Below are 25,759 nucleotides of genomic sequence, written 5' to 3'. Positions count from 1 at the left end.
GTAGAGTGAGTGCATTTTATATTTTCTCCAGAATAGAGTGAAATGCCTATTAGTTCACTCCAGTGTATTGTGAATTTCACACAGGCAGTGTTTTTTCCCCTACTCTGTATGGGTTACAGAAACACTGAAATGTTAACATTTTAACCTTTTGAAAGTGTGAAATTCACTCTATTGATGCATATTACACACTGCAAAAGCGTTACAATTAATACTACAACAAGTTATTTTAACACTTCCAATTTTAGTTGTAGTCTAAAGGCAAGATTCAATTGACAATAGTCTGATGGGTGACAATATTGTCCATTTCCTGAATGAAGATACTGCAGTGCAGCGTAGCGTGGGTAAATGACAAAGAAGGGAACAGAGCTTTTATCAAAGAGCAACGTTTTCAAATGATCCTTCATATAAGTAAGATGTTTTGATTTCATAATCCATTGTTAAGAGCAGGTTCTACGGTTTCTAAAACTTAACTTAAACTTAACTTAAGTGGGCTCCATTTTCAAAATATCACTGCTGTAAATTGACTGTGATGCTGTAATGTTTTACAGTACTGTGAAATATTACAGCATCTCTGTTGTAAAGGAATATTACAGAATTAAGCTGGCAACTCTGGTGTCAGGATAATGCTGTAAATGTACAGTGAAATTCCCACTGAAATCTAAATGTAAGAAAAACAATATATTTGTACATAAAATACATTTATTCAAATTGGTAACAACATTAACAGATTAACAACATAATTGACAATAGAAGTAACAGTTAACACATATGTAACGAAATAAGAGCGTCATAAGAGCGTCATTACGACCCAAATTTAAAAACGATATTGTGTGCCTGTGTGTGGGGTGTGTGGGGGAGAGAGTGACAAAGAGAGAAGGGGAGATGGAGTTAAAATTGATATTGTGTACAATCCTAGATCAATGTTTAGGGTTAAATAATTGGGTAAGGGGGTTCAGAGGTGGTAAAACACAACGGAACAGTTGGGCAGGAGAGCATCCAGGAGAGAGAGAAGTCAGCGCAGCATCAGGTGTTCCTCATGGGGCTCCGTAACAATCCTCCTCAGTTCCGATTTTGTTATCTCTACTCACCCCAATAATAGAAAAAGAAAGAATAGAATGAGAGACAGAGACCACCAGCACTGTTACTCTGAGTAAAAAAAGACAGGTGAAAAGGGACATATCAAGCTCGTGTCCTGTGTGTGTATGTGTGTCTGTGTGTACTTAGTGAAACTCAGTGAGCTCTTGGAAGAATGGGGCATTGTAGGGGTTGAGAACAGCTGGCTTCCTCTGGGCCACTTTGTCATGCACTTTGTCCCATCTTCAGGGTTCATCATCTTGGGTTGATTCGAACCTATAGCATATATCCAATATAGTTTATGAAATCAATTGAATCATTGAACAAATACAAATAAGACAAATAAGATAGCTAGGGTTTGAAGTAGTTCTATCTAACTAATAAAACATTGCTATAGCCTACACAATACCACTTTTTTTTTACCAGACTCATATTTTCTTTCTGTGACACCAAAGGTTTGCATACTACTTGTTAAAAAATTATCAAAGACTCCAAACAACCAAGTCATAGGTCATGTCTACAGTTGACACTTACATGCGACTTCTGCTATCAGAATACGAAGATTGCGTTGAAAAAACAGGTTTAGATGCACAAAGGTGGTCTGATTGTGTTCAGATCTAGTTGACCACTTCAGGCCTTTGATAAAGTAAGACTGGGTTTTATTTGAGTCTCTTATAAAATGGGTAATAGTAATGTATAGCAACCTCAGGTGTAAATAATAAATAGCGGTTACATCTCAGAAAGTTTTGAATTGTCAAGAGGAGTTAAACAAGGGGGTGTGCGCTGTCATCATATCTATTCGTTATGGCAATTTAAATGCTAGCTATTAAAATCAGATCAAATAACAACATTAGAGGATTAGAAATCCAAGACTGAAAACTGTCTTCAAACCGCCAAAGCAATGGACAACCACGGAGGTCCAGGAGCGGCTAGACGGGCGCCAGAAAGAGCAGAGTACAAACACGGGTCAGACTTTCAGACCCAGTGAAGCATGCAATCAACCAAGCCCAGACTATAATGTCAGAGGAAGTGGACACAGCAAACGCACCACAGGTGGGTCCCACTCAGTATACAGTCGTGGCCAAAAGTTTTGAGAATGACACAAATATTAATTTTCAAAAAGTCTACAGTTTGTAGTATGATGGCAATTTGCATATACTCCAGAATGTTATGAAGAGTGATCAGATGAATTGCAATTCATTGCAATGTCCCTCTTTGCCATGCAAATGAACTGAATACCCAAAGAACATTTCCACTGCATTTCAGCAATGCCACAAAAGGAGCAGCTGACTTCATGTCAGTGATTCTCTTGTTAACACAGGTGTGAGTGTTGATGAGGACAAGGCTGGAGATCACTCTGTCATGCTGATTGAGTTCGAATAACAGACTGGAAGCTTCAAAAGGAGGGTGGTGCTTGGAATCATTGTTCTTCCTCTGTCAACCATGGTAACCTCCAAGGAAATACGTGCCGTCATTATTGCTTTGCACAAAAAGGGCTTCACATGCAAGGATATTGCTGCCAGTAAGATTGCACCTAAATCAACAATTTATCGGATCATCAAGAACTTCAAGGAGAGCGGTTCAATTGTTATGAAGAAGGCTTCAGGGCGCCCAAGAAAGTCCAGCAAGCGCCAGGACCTTCTCCTAAAGTTGATTCAGCTATGGGATCGGGGCACCACCAGTACAGAGCTTGTTCAGGAATGGCAGCAGGCAGGTGTGAGTGCATCTGCACGCACAGTGGGGCAAAGACTTTTGTAGGATGGCCTGGTGTCAAGAAGGGCAGCATAGAAGCCACTTCCCTCCAGGAAAAACATCAGGGACAGTCTGATATTCTGCAAAAGGTACAGGGATTGGACTGCTGAGGACTGGGGTAAAGTAATTTTCTCTGATGAATCCCCTTTTTTGCCTAAGAACACAGTCATGAATAAAGAATGGTACCAACACATCCCCCGAGAGCAACTTACCCCAACCATCCAGGAACAGTTTGGTGGCAATCAATGCCTTTTCCAGCATGATGGAGCACCTTGCCATAAGGCAAAAGTTGCTCGTGGAACAAAACATCAATATTTTGGGAACTCCCCAGACCTTAATGCTATTGAGAACTTGTGGTCAATCCTCAGGAGGCAGGTGGAAGAAAAAAAAACCCCACAAATTCTGACAAACTCCAAGCATTGATTATGCAAGACTGGGCTGCCATCAGTTAGGATGTGGCGCAGAAGTTAATTGTCAGCATGCCAGGGCAGATTGTAGAGGTCTTGAAAGAGAAGGGTCAACTGCAAATATTGACTCTTTGCATCAACTTCATGTAATTGTCAATAAAAGCCTTTGACACTTATGAAATGCTTGTAATTATACTTCAGTACTCCATAGTAACATTGACAAAAATATCTAAATACACTGAAGCAGCAAACTTTGTGGAAATAAATATTTGTGTCATTCTCAAAACATTTGGCCACGACTGTATATAGGCAACAGCTCCTTCAACGCCAGCTGATGTTCACTGTATGCAGACTCTAATCAGCCTGCTGGACCGTGTGCTGGACAGAAGACAGCAGCACTAACTTCTCAGTACTATACAGAACAACTGGAACAGAAAAGTTTGTGAAGTCTGTGGAGCTCCAGACCACTCCACGCTGATGCACTGCAGAATAGAGAACCTCTGCCTGTCATGTTTTACTCCAGGCCATTAGAAGAGAGACTGTCAGGGATGCAGACCCAGACAGGTCGACAACGTCCAGGGGGTGCCGTCGGGAAATGAGGACACCCACACTTTGAGAGGGGCAGTGTGGAAGTAGGGCCCCAATCCCTCAAGGAAGAAGACTTGGAGCTTCTATACATAAACACATATTCAGTAATGGCAACAGACTGTTGTGTATTTGTTCAGGGATCCGCAGAGTTGCAAGCTTTTAGTGAGTTGCTTTATGCACAGGTTTTAGTTAGTGACCAAGTTGAACTGAAGGGCATGCTCGATTTAGGCTTGTCTTGCACTCTTAGTGAAAAAGCAGAACAAAAGTTGAGAAGCAGTTGTCCTACCAGAAGAAAAGCAGACCAGATATAGTTGTAGTTGGCTGTGGGGAGAAACAGACCCATCCAAAATGCATGTACGAGCTGAAGCTACAGCTATATGGAGTTAGGTGGGTTGTCCCTACTCTAGTAGTACCAGGTCAGCTTAACCAACTCATCATTACTATAGGTTCCAATGTCCTAAAAAATAGAATGCACCAAATTAAGGAAAACAACCAATTCTGGAGACGCATTTCCAAGGAGGAACATCATCCATCCCCTAAACATGAGCAGTTTCTCGACATGATGACTTGCACGACCCGATGGAGGGGGAGCAAAATGCCAAGCATCGTGGTCACAGTCAAGCTGACACAGGCAGTCACCCTACTCCCGAAACACAAACACCTGCTGTGGGGAAGGCTAGCTAGTAATGTTCCCATCTCTCTAGGCAGCACAGTCATTGTCAAACCATGTTCATTTCAAGCTACGCCAAGAGACATCCTCATGGGGAGGATCATCACACCGATGTTGTTACATCTGCCCCTGCCACTCCCTCTACTTCTCATCACGTGTCTCCCTAACCTGCCACCACTCCCCCAGTGCTCTCTCCCTCTCTCTGTGGGTGTATCTGATTGTGTGAGTGGAGACAAGTGTGCTGGAGTCAGACCAGATTCCCACCAGCTGCAACCTGTTCCATAATCAAGATCTCTACAAATACTCAGACCTGCCACTTCCATGCTGCCAGATCGTAGACTCTGGTCAGTCAGTCTGCAGTTCAAGCCATTTGTTCCTTTATAGATCTTGTTATCCTGTGTTGCCTGTTTTTCCTAGCCTGGCGTTTTCTCTCCGCTACAGTTCCGTCCGCTCTGACTCTGGTCCCTGTCTCCAGTCCCTCGTCTTGTCAGTCCTGCTTCCCAGCCCTGGACCCCCGCTCTACTGTTTCCTTGGATTCCGCTCCGGACCAGCTTACCCTGCCCGTACTCCCCTTTCCCTGGCCGAAGCCTCAGTTTCTGGATCCCTGCTACCCGTCTGAGCCCCCCCTGGCCTGCACCCCATCTCCCCCCGCTTTTCAATAAATACCTTGGTTACCTTATCCCTGTCTCCTCGTCTGAGTCTGTACTTGGGTTCACCTGCTCCACCCCATGTAACAGATGTGGGGAGACAGGTGGATCCGCATGAAGACTACCAACCCCCTGTCAAAGCCAATCATCTGGAAACGGAACAGCAAATAAGCAGACATGTCTTGCTGTAGAAGACTTCGATGTCCTTCATGCCAATTTTCGAATGCAGATGCCAGTCCGCAGCAGCCTCCTCTCATCAACATGACTATCGGAAGAATCCCGTAACATGTTTCAGTCTATGATAGCAAAACAGTCCTGTACTTTAGCATCTGCTTCATCTGACCACTTTTTAATAGACCGAGTCACTGTTGCTTGCTGCTATAATTTTTCACCACTGGTCATGGTGTGGAAGAAGGATGGAGGCCTGCAGGTAAGCACGGATTTCAGATGACTGAATGCAGTGAAACTGTAATGACGCCCACCCGCTACCTCATCAGGCCAACTGTCCGCCAGCTCTAGAGGGCAATACATTCCTCAAGACCATGGACCTCCCTTGTGGGTTTTACAACATTCTCATGTGTGAAAATGACAAGAAGTTCACTGCATTCACGAACCATTTGGGACTCTATGAGTGCAACAGTATGCCACTGAACTCTGCAATAGGTCATTAGATTTTGTCAGACGGTTATTGTCATGCAAAAGACCGCTGGTCTCACGGTAATTTACTGTTAATGACCATAAACATGTTTAGCATCTCCAGGCCTCCATGCACACAAGCTGCATACAAGCCACATTACAATGGAACGCATCAGCCGCTTGTAACATCTACATTTAAAAAAAGTCTAAATCCATTTAATATACACAATCACAATAAATCCATTATTTATTTTAGTCAGGTTTAAAGATACCTTAGCTGAGAAGATATGCTTATACAGGGCGTGTGAAATTATTCACTCCCCTTGGCATTTTTACTATTTTGTTGTCTTACAACCTAGAATTAAAATAGATATTTGGGGGGTTTGTATCATTTGATTTACACAACATGCCTACCACTTTGAAAATGCTAAATATTTTTTGTGAAACAAACAAGAAATAAGACAAAAAACTTGAGCGTGCATAACTATTCACCCCCCAAAGTCAATACTTTGTAAAGCCACCTTTTGCAGCAATTACAGCTGCAAGTCTCTTGGGGTATGTCTCTATAAGCTTGGCACATCTAGCCACTGGGATTTTTGCCCATTCTTCAATGCAAACCTGCTTCAGCTCCTTCAAGTTGGATGGGTTCCGCTGGTGTACAGCAATCTTTAAAGTCATACCACAGATTCGAACACCAAACATGTTTGCTTATTTCTTTCTTTAAGCAATTACTTTTTTTTATGGCCACTCTTCCATAAAACCCAGCTCTGTGGAGTTTACAGCTTAAAGGCACAGTCAATTTAGTGAATGTAAACTTCTGATCCACTGGAATTGTGATACAGTGACAAGTTAAATAATCTTTCTGGAAACAATTGTTATAAAATATACTTGTGTCATGCACAAAGTAGATGTCCTATCGTCTTGCCAAAACTATAGTTTGGGAGGGGGGACTGGAACTGTCTGCTAAGTGGTAATAAACTGTGGTGAGACTTCAGGAGTTAATCCATGTATGTGCGCTAGTGAGTTGGAAGGAACTTTTGAAGCTGCTTTGTCCTGGTCGGAGAGGAGGAGGGACATTTTAAAACCTTTGACGTCATATGTGATATATAAACTGTTGTACATGGTACTATGACCAGAGCTCTTGAAAATAAACCCTACTGATTAATTTTGAGACTGGTCTCTGTCCATTTTATGCAAATAAGTATCTTACAAATTCTTAGAAAAGGACAGAGTGTTCTAATTGAATCGGTTAATAACATATAGGAAATAAATTCCTCTAACAAGTACGCCTGATAGGGAGAGATGACAAATGCATTATGTACCTTTCATCACCAAAGCCATGTTAAACTGTACTGCTGAACTATTCAACCCTTTTGTTAGTGTCAATTCACATACAATATTCAGTTCATAAGCATTGACTAATGTCTCTAGGACAGGGTAGTGAACCCTGTCCTGGAGTGCCGCAATTAGTAGTTGGTTAGGCCTGCATTCAGTACATAAAAATGTAATAAAATGTTAAATTGAACAGAAGTGGCGCAGTAGTGAACGACCAGTTGAAAAACTGGGAAGGGTTGGGTTGTGAGTTCAAAATGCACTGCTGCCCTTTAAATACGTCACTCGTTGCTTCAAGCCACACCCCAGCACACCCACTGAATTGAGCAAACGTATCTCAAAGTCTGTTCAAGAACATACAAGAATGTTTTGTTCAGTGCAAACTGTTCCACAACGTAGCCGTTCAAGCAAACTGAAGGCACCCCCAGTTCAGAGCCTAGTTGGAACAAAAACCTGAAGTACCTGGGCCCTGGCCTGTCAGCAATGCCACTCCACCTGAAAAGCAACAAAAACATGAATAAGGATGACCTTTGTCTGTAATGTAATCAAGGTGACAGACAGTGACACATTCAATACAGCCTTGCACACTATTGCCTGCATCTAGCTAATCTAGGGTGTAATCATTAGTCCAACAGTTGCAAACAAGAGTATCTAATTCAGGTATGTTTGTCCCCGTTTTGTTTTTCCACAGAATCTGCACAATGAATACACCCCTGATCACTTTCATACTAGACACATACAAACAGCTCATTGTATATACAGTGGGGCAAAAAAGTATTTAGTCATCCACCAATTGTGCAAGTTCTCCCACTTAACTTCTTCGAGATAGGGGGCGCTCTTTTAATTTTTGGATAAAAAACATTCCCGTTTTAAACAAGATATTTTGTCACGAAAAGATGCTCGACTATGCATGTAATTGACAGCTTTGGAAAGAAAAAACTCTGACGTTTCCAAAACTGCAAAGATATTATCTGTGAGTGCCCCAGAACTAATGATACAGGCGAAACCAAGATGAAGTTTCATACAGGAAATGCCCCCGATTCTGAAGGCGCTGTGTTCCAATGTCTCCTTATATGGCTGTGAATGCGCCAGGAATGAGCCTGCCCTTTCTGTCGTTTCTCCAAGGTGTCTGCAGCATTGTGACGTATATTTGTAGGCATATCATTGGAAGAGTGACCATAAGAAACTACATTTACCAGGTGTCCGCCCGGTGTCCTGTGTCGAAATTATTGCGTAATCTCTAGGTTCCATTTCTTCAGAAGAGAAAGTCAACTGCCACGAAGGATTTATCATCGATAGATATGTGAAAAACACCTTGAGGATTGATTCTAAACATCGTTTGCCATGGATCTGTTGATATTATGGAGTTAATTTGGAAAAAAGTTCGCGTTTTATTGACTTAATTATTATTATTATTTTTTTGCCATGTTTCTGTCGATATTATGGAGTTAATTTGGAAAAAAGTTCGCGTTTTACTGACTTAATTATTCTTCTTCTTCTTTTTTTCTTACCCAAACGTGATGAAGAAAACGGAGCGATTTGTCAACACAAATAATATTTTTGTAAAAACTGAACATTTGCTATCTAACTGAGAGTCTCCTCATTGAAAACATCTGAAGTTCTTCAAAGGTAAATGATTTTATTTGAATGCTTTTCTGTTTTTTGTGAAAATGTAGCATGCTGAATGCCAGGCATAACCCTATGCTAGGCTATCAATACTGTTACACAAATGCTTGTTTAGCTATGGTTCAAAAGCATATTTTGAAAATCTGAGATGGCAGTGTTGTTAACAAAAGGCTAAGCTTGAGGGGAAATTGATTTATTTAATTTAATTTGCGATTTTCATGAATAGTTAACGTTGCGTTATGCGAATGAGCTTGCGGATAGATTTACACAATCCTGGATACAGGTTTTTTTCGTAGCTAAACGTGACGCAAAACATGGAGCGATTTGTCCTAAACAAATAATCTTTCAGGAAAAACTGAACATTTGCTATCTAACTGAGAGTCTCCTCATTGAAAACATCCGAAGTTCTTCAAAGGTAAATGATTTTATTTGAATGCTTTTCTGGTTTTTGTGAAAATGTTGCCTGCTGAATGCTAACGCTAAATGCTACGCTAGCTATCAATAGCTATCAATACTGTTACACAAATGCTTGTTTTGCTATGGTTGAAGCATATTTTTGAAAATCTGAGATGACAGTGTTGTTAACAAAAGGCTAAGCTTGAGAGCTAGCATATTGATTTCATTTCATTTGTGATTTTCATGATTAGTTAACGTTGTGTTATGCTAATGAGCTTGCGGATAGATTTACACAATCCTGGATACAGGTTTTTTTCGTAGCTAAACGTGATGCAGAAAATAGAGCGATTTGTCCTAAACAAATAATCTTTCAGGAAAAACTGAACATTTGCTATCGAACTGAGAGTCTCCTCATTGAAAACATCCAAAGTTCTTCAAAGGTAAATGATTTTATTTGAATGCTTTTCTGGTTTTTGTGAAAATACTGTTACACAAATGCTTGTTTTGCTATGGTTGAGAAGCATATTTTGAAAATCTGAGATGACAGTGTTGTTAACAAAAGGCTAAGCTTGAGAGCTAGCATTTTGATTTCATTTCATAATTTTGACACAGGACACCGGGCGGGACACCAGGTAAATGTAGTCTCTTATGGTCAATCTTCCAATGATATGCCTACAAACACGTCACAATGCTGCAGACAATGGGGGGAAACGACAGAAAGCGCAGGCTCATTCCTGGCGCATTCACAGCCATATAAGGAGACATTGGAACACAGCTCCTTCAGAATCTGGGGCATTTCCTGTATGAAACTTCATCTTGGTTTCGCCTGTAGCATTAGTTCTGGGGCACTCACAGATAATATCTTTGCAGTTTTGGAAACGTCAGAGTTTTGTCTTTCCAAGGCTGTCAATTCCATGCATAGTCGAGCATCTTTTCGTGTCAAAATATCTTGTTTAAAACGGGAACATTTTTTATCCAAAAATTAAAAGAGCGCCCCCTATCTCGAAGAGGTTAAGAAGGGTTCTTTGACAAAGCCTTCTTGCCTTCCAAAGTATCCTTCTTGCCTTCGGAACAATCATCAAAGAACCCTTTCTTCCGAAAATGTTTTTTTTTTTAGGAATGAAAACGGTCCTAGGTAGAACTCTTTGCCTTACAAAGAACGTTTGTCTTCTTAAAAGGGTTCATCAGATAAAAACAGTTATTGGCAGAACCCTATCCCTCCGCAAAGAACCCTTTTGGAACCCTTTTTTCTAAGAGTGTAAACTGAAATGTACTCTAGTGCTTTGTATTGGAACAGGGTGTCTCATGCTCAGAGAGAAACAAACACACCTCTTATGTTTTGTTCAATCACTCTCACAAACTCATTATAATCTACAAATGTAAAGTTTTTGAACTCCAACAACAATCAGCTCTGCAGCCAGTGTGACAACATTCGTTCCATTAATGCCATGGAAATGGCCACAACATACAGTTTCATGGTCCTGTTCAAGTCAGGCTAAAGTCACATGTTGGCTAAGAGTTTGATCTAAAGCTCGTACTTACTCTACATAGAAAGGACATGAGAGGAGATCATATGAGTTTAGATTTTTTCTGTGAAGGATGTCGCCCATTGAGCCCCTGAGGTGTTGACCAGCTGACATCACAAGGGACGTCAGAGGTTTGTTAAAGGTAATTTAAACTGAACTGACTTTGACTTTCTAAATCTAGGGCAGGGGGTTCATTCCATGACTGCATCCATCTTGATATTCAGTGGAATCTTTTCTTGTTTTCTTGTCTCCTTTCCTACACTGATGTGAAAGAACAGGGACAGTTGAAATCAGATTCAAAGTGAGGAGCGCCATTTTGTATTCACCACCTATCCTTTGTCTCTTCAGGTCAGCCCATGTGAGGAGGAGATGAGGTGAGGTAGTGTTGGGTGAGTAACTGAAAGGTTGCTGGTTTAACTGCCTGGGCCGACTAGGCAAAAATATCTGTAGATGTGCCCTTGATCAAGGCACTTAACCCTAATTGCTCCTGTACGTCCTTCTGGAAAAGATTGTCTGCTAAAATGTTTAGAAATTAAGCTGTTTTCGACTATTGAGATACACCCCAGAGTTCTGTTTTCGAGACTACTCTCCTCTTCATGGGGGTCAAAGCTGAGCTCTTTGGGTCGTGCAAAAGTGCTGTCCTATCTGCTTTTATAGGTGGGGAATATGGTTTGATATGAATTGGAAAATGTTTGCCCAATGTGCATCCAATTTTTAAAATTGTAATTTCATTCTACATTATAAACTTAATATCATAATAAATGTGGATTACCTCCAGAGGTGGTAAGAAAGATCTGATCACAATGCATCTTTAAATCATCTACACCTGTCTAAAAATGTGGGCACAATCAGATTGTGGACAAGATCAGGACATTGAGTCCATGTTAGCACCAATTATAAACAGGGCTACTCCATTGCCCACTAGTGATTGGTAATGTGCTCAGTGCTCAGTGAACAAATTACATGGCAGGGAAGTCAGGCGCAGGAGAGTCAAATGGAGTGTAAATATGGAGTCTTTTAATAAAGTTCCACAAGTATGCTCCATAACAATAAATGTACAAACAAACAAAACATGGGTACGAGGACCCGACGCGCACCTATACAAACAATAACACTACACTGACAACAAATCAATCTCTGACAAAGACATTAGGGGAAACAGAGGGTTAAATACACAACAGGTAATGAATGGGATTGAAAACAGGTGTGTGGGAAGACAAGACAAAACCAATGGAAAATGAAAAAAGGATCAATGATGGCTAGAACACCGGTGACGTCGAACGCCGAGCACCACCCGAACAAGGAGAGGCAACGACTTCGGCAGAAGTCGTGACAGCAAGTGCTATTTATTTAGTCTAAACGTGACAGCCAGGCTGTTATTGCGAAACAGCAAAGGCTTTAATTACGAAACAGAAATATATAATAGTCTACTACACGTGACGGATCTAGTCACAGCCTCTTTTTCAATAATCCTATACTTGCTTTTCAAAGACGCATTAAGATCAATCGTCTCACGTTATCTAACTTGGCACACATGTATTTATAAACCACCTTTTCTACTCTTAAGCGCTTGAAGTCCATTGCACATTCTGTGGTGAAATGGGCGTGTTTTGGGGACTGATGCAAATAACACTCAGTTGGTATAAATAGTTTCTCTGCAAGCATTTCCCTCAGGCCAGTGAATACATCTGAACTAAGCTGATCGAAAAGACACACTCAGCACAATGTAAGTAGAAATGATAGGTCATCATTGCATTGATTAGGTTTGTTTGATTTGTTATGGTGTTAAGTAATTAAAGGAAGAGGGATTTGTATAGAAATAGAAATGGGTAATAACATAGTTTGTCTTTTAAGGTATTACAATATTGCAATCTTAATGATTTATGTCTGTATGATATATTTTTCATATGATGATGTCACTGCCTGTTTGTGTGTACTTTAGGTTTTTCATGTGACGACAGCACGTGACAAATACATTTGATTTGAAAACCTAAAGTACACAAAACAGTGGTTTTGTGTACTTTAAGTTTTCAAATCAAATGTATTTGTCACATGCGCTGAATACAACATATGTAGTAGACTTTACAGTGAAATGCTTACTTCCGAGCCTTTCCCAACAATGCAGAGTCAAAATCTAAGAATAATTTGCAAAATAAAAATGGAAATAGTAACACACTAAAATAACTATAACGAGGCTAAATACAAGGAGTACTAGTAACAGAGTCATTGTGCAGGGGTAGAATGTTGTTGAGGTAATATGTATATGTAGGTAGGGGTAAAAGTGACTAGGCAATCGGGATAGATAATCAACAGAGTAGCAGCACCATATGTGAAGAGTGTGAAAGAGTATGAAAGTGTGTCTATGTGATGACACTGACTGTTTGTGTGTACTTCAGGGTTTATTTGGCAGGGTTGGTTGGCTTGGTTCTCATCTTGACTGCTGAAGCCAGAGTTGGGTAAGGAAGTTCTAATACACTTCTGTTATTACTTTCCACACATCCTAACCACGTGTTTCAGAATAATACTGTTTGTATAATGAATGAACAGTATCTGGGCTAAATCGTATGCTATTGTTCTTTATTGATTTGTTTTCCACTGTTTCCTTTCAGAAACTCTTCTCGCTTCTGCACAGAGTCAAAGGAATGTCTGCTCTATGATCTGGTGTGCAAGAATGACGATTATGAGGTCAGTCTTGTGCAGCACAAATTAATGGCACATTGGGGCTACAATTTAGGAGTTTGTTTCACCACCTCTTTTGTGACCAATTTTTTTTATATTTAGTTGTTGGTCAGGGTAGCAGATACAAAGCTATATGATTTGCATTAAAATATATCAAATCAACAACATGATGATCATCATTATCATCCCCATTTTGGTTATCGTATTGGGTTTCGGTAATCTGAAAAATGTTGTAGATCAGTTCTGGAGGGTTGTTGATCAGTTATGCCCTTTTTGCGCAGTCTCATCCTAATCCCGTCCCCAACATCTGCAACACTAATACACTCTACAGCAGAGGACTCTTGAGTGAAGGTGTGTGCCTGTGTTACAGGTGCGCCACTATGACTCAGTGAAATGGGTGTCAACAGATGAGGAAGCATACTTCATGGACAAGGCCACCTACACTGCCTTCAGGAGACTCTTCAACTATATCACCGGATCTAACAAGGCTGGTGTGTGTGTGTGTTTGTGTGTGTGTGTGTATCAATCTATTTGTGTGTGTGTGGATGCACGTGCATGAATCTGTTTCCATGCGTGTGTATACCTGGTAACAAGTGCTTACACAGATCTTTCCTATAGGCGTCAACATTGACATGACAGCTCCGGTGACTGTCAAAATTGAAGAGAAGAAGTGGGGGTCGTCTGTCTTCACCCTCAGCTTCCTCCTGCCGTCTACCCATCAGATGACTCCTCCCCAACCCACTGATGACAAGGTAAAGCCAAATCCTAAATAGAACCTACGCCCTATGCACATGATCTGAGAGGATTTGATTGGTGTATGCAATATGGCGAATCTTCCACTTAGCCTATCAGAGGGCAAAGTGGAGCTATTACCATATTGCTGACACCTGTCAAAAATCTGTAAACCTGACACAATTACATCCACATTGGTAGCCAGGGGTCTGTAGTGTGCTTTATTGAGTGGGTTTTTTCAAATACTTAAGCTGAGCTCAATTATGCTTGCCTGGCTCAATAGCGCCAATGGAATAGTCCCAAAAGTAAAAACCTCACCCACGTGGCACTTTAGTAAAACTGAATCTAAGTTGAACATGATATGATTGTCTATCAGACCTGGGTTCAATAAGTATCTTTCAAATAGTTAGATATAGCTTTTATAGTGTCAGGTGGGCAGGGTTTGCACTATTGGGACTGTTCCATTGTGCCATTGAGCCAGGCAAGCTCAATCGAGCGCAGCTTAAGTATTTGAAAAATAACAAATACCATTTGAACCCATGTCAAGTATGTCATGTTTTTCTTAAAGACCGCTGGTTAACAATGTAGATGTCATTGTGATTTCCCCGTACAGGTGTACTTTACTGAGATGCCAGACATGAAAGTGTACGTGAGGGGCTACGGTGGATGGATGATGTCTTTGACATCCAGTGTAAACTCCATGCTGCTGAAAAGGCAGCTAGACAAAGTCCAGGCCACCTACAACAAAGACTACCACTATGCTGTGGGATATGACAGGTGGGAGCACAGATACAAATCCTTCAATATACTCATATCCAACATCAAACCAAATTCCACCACAATACTTTTTTCAAATATACTTTAATATTTTGTGTGTGTCCTTCAGCCCAAAGAAGATTCTGAACAGGCACAACGAGGTGTGGTACATTGTTGAGGGAGAGCCTGTGTGCCCTACCTCCTCCTAAACATCCTCCTCCACTACTGCTGAGTCTGGCATTACTGCTTTGAGGAGGACCAATTGGAGGTGCATGGTAGACTGAGAACAACAATATGAACTAAGAGATGTGTCCTTGATCTAGTGGCACTGTAATCCAAAATCAATATGTCACATGCTATAGAGTGTATACACACTGCATGTCTTCAAATTTTCTCATACTTTTTCAGGATTCAATTTGTTAGAGAGGTGACGAGCACCCCCTAGACCTGTGATTCAAACTCTGTACAATCAATGTTGACTATGATTTTGAACTTTTTCTCAATAAAATATGAATTGTGTCTGTGTTGAGTTTGTTTGCTTAAATATATGCCAAACAAATCCTCTACAGCTCTTTGGTCATACTCAAGTGGTGGTGAATACAGTATGATTATAATGAACATAAAATCTTGGGTAATTGTGTCAGATACCATATTTGTTACATAGTCTGCCCAATGAGAGATCACAATGAACATTACAAATGAACATGTTACATTTTAGTCCGTTAGTAGACCTTCCTCACTAGAGCGACTTTGTTTCAGTCACTCCTTTCACAAATACAGTGAAGTCGTGTACAGTGAATACACCGTTCGCCATTCAGTGCCGCTGTTAATCATGAGGTCAAGTTCATAGAAGAACATTTCTCAAATAGTTCAGATAAGTAAGAAAACAGATCAAGTATACTCTTGGAAAAAAGAGTTCCAAAAGGATTCTTTGCAGAGGGATAAGGTTTTACCAAAAACTGTTTTGTTCAGAAGAACAATTTTGGAAGACAAGGGTTCTTTGTAAGTCAAAGGGTTTTAACTAGAAACTATAAATATCCAAAGAACCATTTTTGGAAGAAAGGGTATTTTGATGACTCTTTGGAAGGCAATACGTGTTCTACATAGAATAATACAAAGTTGAAGTCGGACGTTTACATACAATTAGGTTGGAGTCATTAAAACTCGTTTTTCAACCACTCCACATATTTCTTGTTAACAAACTATAGTTTTGGCAAATCGGTTAGGACATCTACATTGTGCGTGACACAAGTAATTTTTCCAACATTTGTTTACAGACAGATTATTTCACTTATAATTCACTGTATCACAATTCCAGTGGGTCAGAAGATTACATACACTAAGTTGACTGTGCCTTTAAACAGCTCGGAAAATTCCAGAAAAGGATGTCATGGCTTTAGAAGCTTCCGAAAGGCTAATTGACATTATTTGAGTCAATTGGAGGTGTACATGTGGATGTATTTCAAGGCCTACCTTCAAACTCAGTGCGTCTTTTGCTTGACATCATGGGGAAATTGTAGACCTCCACAAGTCTGGTTCATCCTTGGGAGCAATTTCCAAACGCCTGAAGGTACCACGTTCTTCTGTACAAACAATAGTACGTATAAGTATAAACACCACGGGACCACGCAGACGTTATACCGTTCAGGAAGGAGACGTGTTCTGTCTCCTAGAGATAAACGTACTTTGGTGCGAAAATTACAAATCAGTCCCAGAACAACAGCAAAGGACCTTGTAAAGATGCTGGAGGAAGCAGGTACAAAAGTATCTATATCCACAGTAAAACGAGTCCTATATCGACATAACCTGAAAGGCCGCTCAGCAAGGAAGAAGTCACTGCTCCAAAACCGCCATAATAAAGCCAGACTATGGTTTGCAACTGCACATGGGGACAAAGATCATACTTTTTGGAGAAATGTCCTCTGGTCTGGTGAAACAAAAATAGAACTGTTTGGCAATAATGCCCATCGTTATGTTTGCAGAAAAAGGGGGAGGCTTGGAAGCCAAAGAATACCATCCCAACCATAAAGCACGGGGGTGGCAGCATCATGTTGTGGGGGTGCTTTGCGCAGGAGGGACTGGTGCACTTCACAAAATAGATGGATCAATAAGGGAGGAGAATTATGTGAATATATTGAAGCAACATCTGAAGACTTGGTCGCAAATGAGTCTTCCAAATGGACAATGACCCCAAGCATACTTTCAAAGTTGTGGCAAAATGGCTTAAGGACAACAAAGTCAAGGTATTGGAGTGGCCATCATAAAGCCCTTACCTCAGTCCTATAGAACATTTGTGGGCAGAACTGAACAAGCATGTGCAAGCATGGCCTACAAACCTGATTCAGTTACACCAGCTCTGCCAGGAGGAATTGGCCAAAATTCAACCAACTTATTGTGGGAAACTTGTGGAAGGCTATCCGAAATGATTGACCCAAGTTAAACATTTTAAAGGCAATACTACCAAATACTAATTGGAGTGTATGTAAACTTCTGACCCACTGGGAATGTGATGAAAGAAATTAAAGCTGTAATAAATCATTATCTCTATTATTATTCTGAGATTTCACATTCTTAAAATATAGTGGTGATCCTAACTGACCTAAGACAGAGAATATTTACGAGGATAAAATGTCAGGAATTGTGAAAAACTGAGTTTAAATGTATTTGGCTAAGGTGTATGTAAACTTCCGACTTCAACTTTATAATATTTTCCAGCATGAGCTATTGGAGATTTTCAGAATTATTTGTTTGACTGTAATATCTGGTTTTGCATGTCAATTGATTGGTTGATTAATGTTATGCTACACAAAGATAATGAACACAGTTTTTTTTAAACATATCCAATTTGTTTATGGGTTTTGATTTATTTTACACATTACTGAGATGGTTGTTCCAGTTTAGATGATTGAGGTAGTATTAGTATTCAATCTTCCCTACCCTGGCAGTCATGGGTGATTAAGGTTACCCTCAGAAATCTTCAGTTTCTTGGCAATTTCTCACATGGAATAGCCTTCATTTCTCAGAACAAGAATAGATTGACGAGTATCAGAAGAAAGGTATTTGTTTCTGGCCATTTTGAGCCTGTAATCGAACCCACAAATGCTGATGTTCCAGATACTCAACTAGTCTAAAGAAGGCCAGTTTTATTTCTTCTTTAATAAGGACAACAGTTTTCAGCTGTGCTAACGTAATGGCAAATGATCAATTAGCCTTTTAAAATGATCAACTTGAATTAGCTAACACAACGTGCCATTGGAACACAGGAGTGATGGTTGCTGATAATGGGCCTCTGTACGCCTGTGTAGATATTCCAATAAAAATCAGACGTTTCCAGCTACAATAGTCATTTACATTTACAATGTCTACACTGTATTTCTGATCAATTTTATGTTATTTTAATGGACAAGAAATGTGCTTTTCTTTCAGAAACAAGGACATTTCTATGTGACTGCAAACTTTTGAACTGTAATGTGTCTGTGTGTTGCTGGTGAGATGAGTCAGGCACAGGACAGCAGATATGAGTAATGAAAGCAATTTTACTCAACAATATAACAATACACATCTTATAAATACAAGGCCACAAATACGGACAGCAATACAATAAACAATTACTCACAAACAAACATGGGGGAACAGAGGGTTAAATAATGAACAAGTAATTGGGGAATAGAAACCAGGTGTGTAAGACAAAGACAAAACAAATGGAAAATGAAAAGTGTATTGGCCTTCTAGCGAAGGCCGGTGACGTCGACCGCCGCCCAAACAAAGAGAGGGACCAACTTCGGCGGAAGACGTGACATAATCGAGAGTATATATATATATATATATATATATATATATATATATATATATATATATATATATATATATATATATATTACTGTGAATATTTATCAAATAATTTGTGTATGATCTTATATTTTGATAAATTGAATGTTAATACTGTGGACCTATGTTATACATTTTACCTCCTGTTTCAGAAAGTGATGTCACTGAGTACTATATATGTATGAACTTTCACCCCCCCCACCTGGGATAAAGGATGCTGTCACGCACTGGTCGAAGTATTTTGTGTTTATCTTCATGTATTGGGTCAGGCCAGGGTGTGGCATGAGAGTCAACCAGACTCTTCCAGATCTGCCAGAACTGCCAGTCGGCCAGGATCTGCCAGTCGGCCAGGATCCGCCAGTCAGCCAGAATCCGCCAGATCCGCCAGTCAGCCAGGATCTGCTGAGACCACCAGCCAGCCAGGATCTGGTAGATCTATCTACCTGCCTGAGCTTCCTCTCACTCCTGAGCTTCCTCTCACTCCTGAGCTTCCTCTCACTCCTGAGCTTCCTTTCACTCCTGAGCTTCCTCTCACTCCTGAGCTTCCTCTCACTCCGGAGCTTCCTCTCACTCCTGAGCTTTCTCTCACTCCTGAGCTTTCTCTCACTCCCGAGCTTTCTCTCACTCCCGAGCTTTCTCTCACTCCTGAGCTTTCTCTCACTCCCGAGCTTCCCCTCAGTCCCGAGCTGCCTCAGTCCAGAGCTGTCCTTCAGTCCCGATCTGCTCCTCAGTCCAGTGGGGTTCTGGGTGAGGACTACTAGGCCATGGTCGGCGGCGAGGGTGGACTATCCAGGGACATGAGGAGAGGGGACTAAGACATTGACTGAGTGGGTTCCACGTCCCGCGCCGGAGCCGCCACCATGGACAGACGCCCACCCGGACCCTCCCTATTGTTTTGAGGTGCGTTCGGGAGTCCGCACCTTAGGGGGGGGGGGGGTTCTGTCACGCCCTGGTATAAGTATTTTGTGTTTTTCTTCATGTATTGGGTCAGGCCAGGGTGTGGCATGGAGTTTTTGTATTGTGGTGTGTTTTGTCTTGGGGTTTTGGTGTGTATGTATTTGGGATTGTAGCTAGTGGGGTTATCTAGCAAGGTCTATGGCTGTCTGGAGTGGTTCTCAATCAGAGGCAGGTGCTTATCGTTGTCTCTGATTGGGAACCATATTTAGGCAGCCATATTCTTTGAGTTTGTCGTGGGTGATTGTCCTGAGTGTCTTGATGTCCTTGTGCTGTGTTAGTTGACACAAGTATAGGCTGTTTTCGGTTTTCACTACGTTTATTGTTTTGTTGAGTTTGTGTTTATTCGTGTTTACGTTGTTTAAATAAACATGGATCACAATCGACACGCTGCAGTTTGGTCCGACTCTCCTTCACCATATGAAATCCGTGACACTTACCCTCGCTTATCAACTCACCCATTCTACCCCTTTCTCCCCATCGTAATTTACTTAATATTTTTCATCTGTTGTTATATGTGTGAAATTAGTTTAGGTTCAAGGAAATTATTGGGGTGTTTATCTGCTGGGCACTACACTTTCAACTGGAAGAAGGAGCGGAGCAGGCCCTACTGTCAGGAGGAGATGCAATGGGGAAAACCAGTCAAAAAATAACATGCCCTCTTAAAACTTCAGTTCTGTTTGTGATATTAAGATTTTAACGCGGACAGTATGTTATATAGACTTATTTAGGAAAAGTCAAGGACGGAGGGTGGCATGACTTAAAAAATTACAGAGTAAAAAATAAATATGCAGAATGACTGCTTTAGCAGTTCTAACGTTAAAGGTAGACTCAGCAATATTATGTAGATGCAGAAATAAAACAGCAGTGTGTCAATTTCCACAACATATAAGAGTGTTGAAGTGCGAGGCTCAACTTCTCCTCTGTTTTGGTGCACATGCACAGAAAGTGTGTGTGACTGTGTGAGAGCGAAGTGTTGCAAATATCACCATGTTAAAATCTTTGGTGTTGCTCGTGGTAAAGTCATTTCGCTGAGCCTATCTTTAAGAAAGGGCTTTTCATAGCACCATAAAAGTTCGATATAGAAACTTTTGAGCATGTTTTTTATTTGTTTTATTTAACTAGGCAAGTCAGTGAAGAACAAATTCTTATTTACAATGACGACATACCCCTGCCAAACCCTTACCCGAACGACGCTGGTCCAATTGCCCTTATGGGACTCCCAATCCCGGCCGGTTGTGATATAACCTGGAATTGAACCAAGGTCTGTAATCTCTAGCCTTAGACCTCTGCGCCAACCTTTAAAAAGGGTTTCAATATAGCATCATTAAGGTTCCGCTATTGTTACTGAATAAAGAACCCTTTTCTGGTACTACAGTTGAAGTCGGAAGTTTACATACACCTTAGCCAAACACATTTAAACTCAGTTTTTCACAATTCCTGACATTTAATCCTAGTACAAATTCCCTGTTTTATGTCAGTTAGGATCACCAATTTATTTGAAGAATGTGAAATGTCAGAGTAATAGTAGAAATAATGATTTATTTCAGCTTTTATTACTTTCATCACATTCCCAGTGGGTCAGAAGTTTACATGACCTCAATTAGTATTTGGTAGCATTGCCTTTAAATTGTTTAACTTTGGTCAATCGTTTTGGGTAGCCTTCCACAAGCTTCCCACAATAAGTTGGGTGAATTTTGGCCCATTCCTCCTGACAGAGCTGGTGTAACCGACTTCCTTGCTCACACACGCTTTTTCAGTTCTGCCCACAAATTTTCTATGGGATTGAGGTCAGGGCTTTGTGATGGCCACTCCAATACCTAGACTTTTTTGTGCTTTAAGCCATTTTGCCCCAACTTTGGAAGTATGCTTGGGGTCATTGTCCATTTGGAAGACTCATTTGCGACCAAGCTTTCACTTGATGTCTTGAGATGTTGCTTCAATATATCCACATAATTTCCCCCCTCGTGATGCCATCTATTTTGTGAAGTGCACCAGTCCCTCCTGCAGCAAAGTACCCCCACAACATGATGCTGCCACCCTAATGCTTCATGGTTGGGATGGTATTCTTCGGCTTGCAAGCAGCCCCCTTTTTCCTCCAAACATAACAATGGTCATTATGGCCAAACAGTTCTATTTTTGTTTCATCAGAAGGTTTTGCATGGGTTGAGTTTTGGCCTGCTTGGTGAGATCACCAGGCAGTATAAATTAATAGACCAATATGAAACAGAGCTCCAAACCTCTCTGCCAATAACAGCTAGTTTTCAGGTTAGATATCCCTTCATTTAGGTCCTTCACTCAGACCACTCCTAGACAATCCTAGCAAAAGTCATGCTTGAGAAAAGTTGTTTTTGCTAAAAATCCATTTTTGTTTCTTTTTGAATATTTTAATGGCACACATAAGTTACTTAATTGTTACATAGAAATTATTTGATATTGAGATAAAAACAGCAGCATTAGGCCTTTTATGTAACGGTTGTCTTGGGTGGAAGAAGGAGAGGACCAAAGCGCAGCGTGGTTAGTGTTCATTTTATTTAATCAACACTGAAAACTGAGTAACCCCTCAAAGGTGCGGACTCCGGCCGCAAAACCTAAACCTGTAGGGGAGGGTCTGGGTGGGTGTCTGTCTGCGGTGGCGGCCCGGGCGCGGAACGTGGACCCCACTCCAACATAGTCTTCTCCGCCTCTCTACCCGCCTCCGTGGCCTCTAACGTGGCGACCCTCGCCGCCGACCTCAGACTGAGGACCCAAGCCACGGGTTCCGAATGGACGGGAGATTCCGGCAGCGCCGGACAGGCGGGAGACTCCGGCAGCTCCGGGAGTGAAGGGCGATTCCGACATCTCCGGCGTGAAAGGCGGCTCTGGCAGTTCCTGGCTGACTGATGGCTCTGGCAGCTCCTGGCTGACTGACGGCTCAGGACAGACGGGAGGCTCTGGCGGCTCAGGACAGACTGGAGGCTCTGGCAGCTCAGGACAGACAGGAGGCTCTGGCGGCTCAGGACAGACGGGAGGCTCTGGCGGTCCCTCTCGCTCTCCGGTAAGCACGGGAAGATGGCGCAGGTCTCCTACCTGGCTTCGCCACATTCCCTGTGTGCCTCCTCCCAATAAATTTTTGGGGCTGTCTCTCGGGCTTCCAGACGCTCTGCCGTGCTAGCTCCTCATAATGCCGCCTCTCTGCTTTCGCTACCTCCAGCTCTGCTTTGGGGCGGCGATATTCCCCTGGCTGTTCCCACGGTCCTTTACTGTCCAGAATCTCCTCCCAAGTCCAGTTCTCCAGGTATCGCTGCCTCTCCTGCTGCTGCTGCCTGTTACTACGCTCCTTGCTTGGTAGGTGTTTCTCTAACGGCAGATCTCCTCTTCGTCTGAAGAGGAGTAAGGATCGGACCAAGATGCAGCGTGGTAAGTGTTCATGACGATATTTTAATAAAGACAAAATGAACACTCGAACAAAAACAATAAACGATAACGTGAAATCTACAAAAACCGAAACAGTACCGTGTGGCGACAAACACACACACGGAAACAAACACCCACAAACCAACAGTGAAACCCAGGCTACCTAAGTCTGATTCTCAATCAGAGACAACTAACGACACCTGCCTCTGATTGAGAACCATACTAGGCCAAAACAGAAACCAAACATAGAAAAACAAACATAGACTTCCCACCCCAACTCACGCGCTGACCATACTAAATAAAGACAAAACAAAGGAAATAAAGGTCAGAACGTGACACAGGATGTATCAGTGTTAAGAACTATTCAACGCTGCTCTGACCAATCGGAATCCACGCTTGAAGATTGTTCTGATCACGCGGACTGGGACATGTTCCGGGTATCCTCAGGGAAAATGTTGATGTATATGCTGATTCTGTGAGTGAGTTTATAAGGAAGTGCATAGGAGATGTTGTACCCACTGTGACTATTAAAACCTACCCTAACCAGAAACCGTGGATAGGTGGCATTCGCACAAAACTCACAATTCAATGGCTCAGACACGAGACGTATGTGGCATGGTCTACAAACAATCACGGACTACAAAAAGAAAACTAGCCATGTCACGGACACCTCCGTCTTGCTTCCAGACAAACTAAACAACTTATTTGCCTGCATTGAGGATAATAGAGTGCCACCAATGCGGCACGCTACTGTGGGCTCTCCTTCTCCATGGCCGACGTGAGTAAGACATTTAAACGTGTTAACCCTTTCGCAAGGCTGCCGGCCCAGACGGATGTTGTTGAGGTGGGTCGCTAGCGGAACGCCTGTGCCAGAAAGGTTAAGCTAGAGCAGGGCTGCCCAACCCTCTTTTTGGAGATCTACCGTCCTGTGGGTTTTCAGTCCATCCCGAATTTAACACACCTGATTCTACTAATTAGCTGCTCAACAAGATCTTAACTAGCTGAATCAGAAATGCTAAATTAGGGTTGGACTGAAAACCTACAGGACAGCAGATCTCCAGGAAGAGGGTTGGGCAGCCCTGAGCTAGAGCCCCTGGGTCTCAACCCCACACTGTGCAATTGGGTTCTGGCCTTCCTGACGGGCCGCCCACCAAGTGGTGAAGGTAGGAAACAACATCTCCACTTCGCTGATCCAAAAACACTGGGGCCCCACAAAGTAGATGTACTTCCAGCGCCGACAGAGATGGCTGCCTCGCTTCGCGTTCCTAGGAAACTATGCAGTTTTTTGTTTTTTTTATGTGTTATTTCTTACATTGGTACCCCAGGTAATCTTAGGTTTCATTACATACAGTCGAGAAGAACTACTGAATATAAGAGCAGCGTCAACTCACCATCAGTACGACCAAGAATATGACTTTCGCGAAGAGGATCCTGTGTTCTGCCTTTCACCCAGGACAACGGAATGGATCCCAGCCGGCGACCCAAAAAAACGACTTCGTAAAAGGCGGAAACTAAGCGGTCTTCTGGTCAGACTCCGGAGACGGGCACATCGTGCACCACTCCCTATAGCATTCTTCTCGCCAATGTCCAGTCTCTTGACAACAAGGTTGATGAAATCCGAGCAAGGGTAGCATTCCAGAGACTGTAACGTTCTTTGCTTCACGGAAACATGGCTCACTGGAGAGACGCTATCGGAGGCTGTGCAGCCAGCGGGTTTCTCCACGAATCACGCCGACAGAAACAAACATCTTTCTGGTAAGAAGAGGGGTCAGATAACAATATTGACGAATACGCTGATTCGGTGTGCGAGTTCATTAGAAAGTGCGTTGAAGATGTCGTTCCCATAGCAACAATTAAAACATTCCCTAACCAGAAACCGTGGATTGATGGCAGCATTCGCATGAAATTGAAAGCGCGAACCACTGCTTTTAATCAGGGTAAGGTGACTGGTAACATGACCGAATACAAACAGTGCAGCTATTCCCTCCGCAAGGCTATCAAACAAGCTAAGCGTCAGTACAGAGACAAAGTAGGATCTCAATTCAACGGCTCAGACACAAGAGGCATGTGGCAGGGTCTACAGTCAATCACGGACTACAAGAAGAAATCCAGCCCAGTCACGGACCAGGATGTCTTGCTGCCAGGCAGACTAAATAACTTTTTTTGAGGAAATATAGTGCCACTGACACGGCCTGCAACGAAAACATGCGGACTCTCCTTCACTGCAGCCGAGGTGAGTAAGACATTTAAACGTGTTAACCCTCGCAGGGCTGCAGGCCCAGACGGCATCCCCAACCGCGCCCTCAGAGCATGCGCAGACCAGCTGGCCGGTGTGTTTACGGACATATTCAATCAATCCCTATACCAGTCTGCTGTTCCCACATGCTTCAAGAGGGCCACCATTGTTCCCGTTCCCAAGAAAGCTAAGGTAACTGAGCTAAACGACTACCGTCATCATGAAGTGCTTTGAGAGACTAGTCAAGGACCATATCACCTCCACCCTACCTGACACCCTAGACCCACTCCAATTTGCTTACCGCCCAAATAGGTCCACAGACGATGCAATCTCAACCACACTGCACACTGCCCTAACCCATCTGGACAAGATGAATACCGATGTGAGAATGCTGTTCATCGACTCGGCATTCAACACCATAGTACCCTCCAAGCTCGTCATCAAGCTCGAGACCCTGGGTCTCGACCCCGCCCTGTGCAACTGGGTACTGGACTTCCTGACGGGCCGCCCCCAGGTGGTGAGGG

The 25,759-nt window shown here is 42.2% G+C and overlaps 1 protein-coding gene and 1 long non-coding RNA gene across 2 annotated transcripts; one reads left to right on the top strand and one right to left on the bottom strand.

Moving 5' to 3' along the window:
• Window positions 1-728: 728 nt before the first annotated feature.
• Window positions 729-7,608, bottom strand: LOC127912003 (uncharacterized). The gene is made up of 3 exons (XR_008080045.1): window positions 7,569-7,608; window positions 1,221-1,350; window positions 729-1,080 (listed from the first exon to the last, which is right to left on the bottom strand). It is a non-coding gene; the product is annotated as an uncharacterized LOC127912003 (long non-coding RNA).
• A 4,617-nt stretch (window positions 7,609-12,225) lies between these two features.
• On the top strand, window positions 12,226-15,340 carry LOC118358967 (heme-binding protein 2-like). The gene is made up of 7 exons (XM_035737041.2): window positions 12,226-12,380; window positions 13,051-13,110; window positions 13,264-13,339; window positions 13,704-13,824; window positions 13,952-14,085; window positions 14,679-14,842; window positions 14,952-15,340. Coding segments are annotated over exons 1-7 (636 nt in total). The 5' UTR covers window positions 12,226-12,378; the 3' UTR covers window positions 15,031-15,340.
• Window positions 15,341-25,759: the final 10,419 nt, after the last annotated feature.

Source organism: Oncorhynchus keta, chromosome 26 (genome assembly GCF_023373465.1).
Source record: "Oncorhynchus keta strain PuntledgeMale-10-30-2019 chromosome 26, Oket_V2, whole genome shotgun sequence".
NCBI lineage: Eukaryota > Metazoa > Chordata > Actinopteri > Salmoniformes > Salmonidae > Oncorhynchus > Oncorhynchus keta.
Note: the sequence above shows the minus strand (reverse complement) of the source record. Positions and strands in the feature narration are given on the sequence as shown.

Bases quoted from the DNA above. Each gene is read 5' to 3' on its own strand.
- LOC118358967 (XM_035737041.2), top strand. The intron at 14,086-14,678 runs GTAAAGCCAAAT...TTCCCCGTACAG, and splicing joins CCCAACCCACTGATGACAAG to GTGTACTTTACTGAGATGCC. The intron at 14,843-14,951 runs GTGGGAGCACAG...TGTGTCCTTCAG, and splicing joins TATGCTGTGGGATATGACAG to CCCAAAGAAGATTCTGAACA.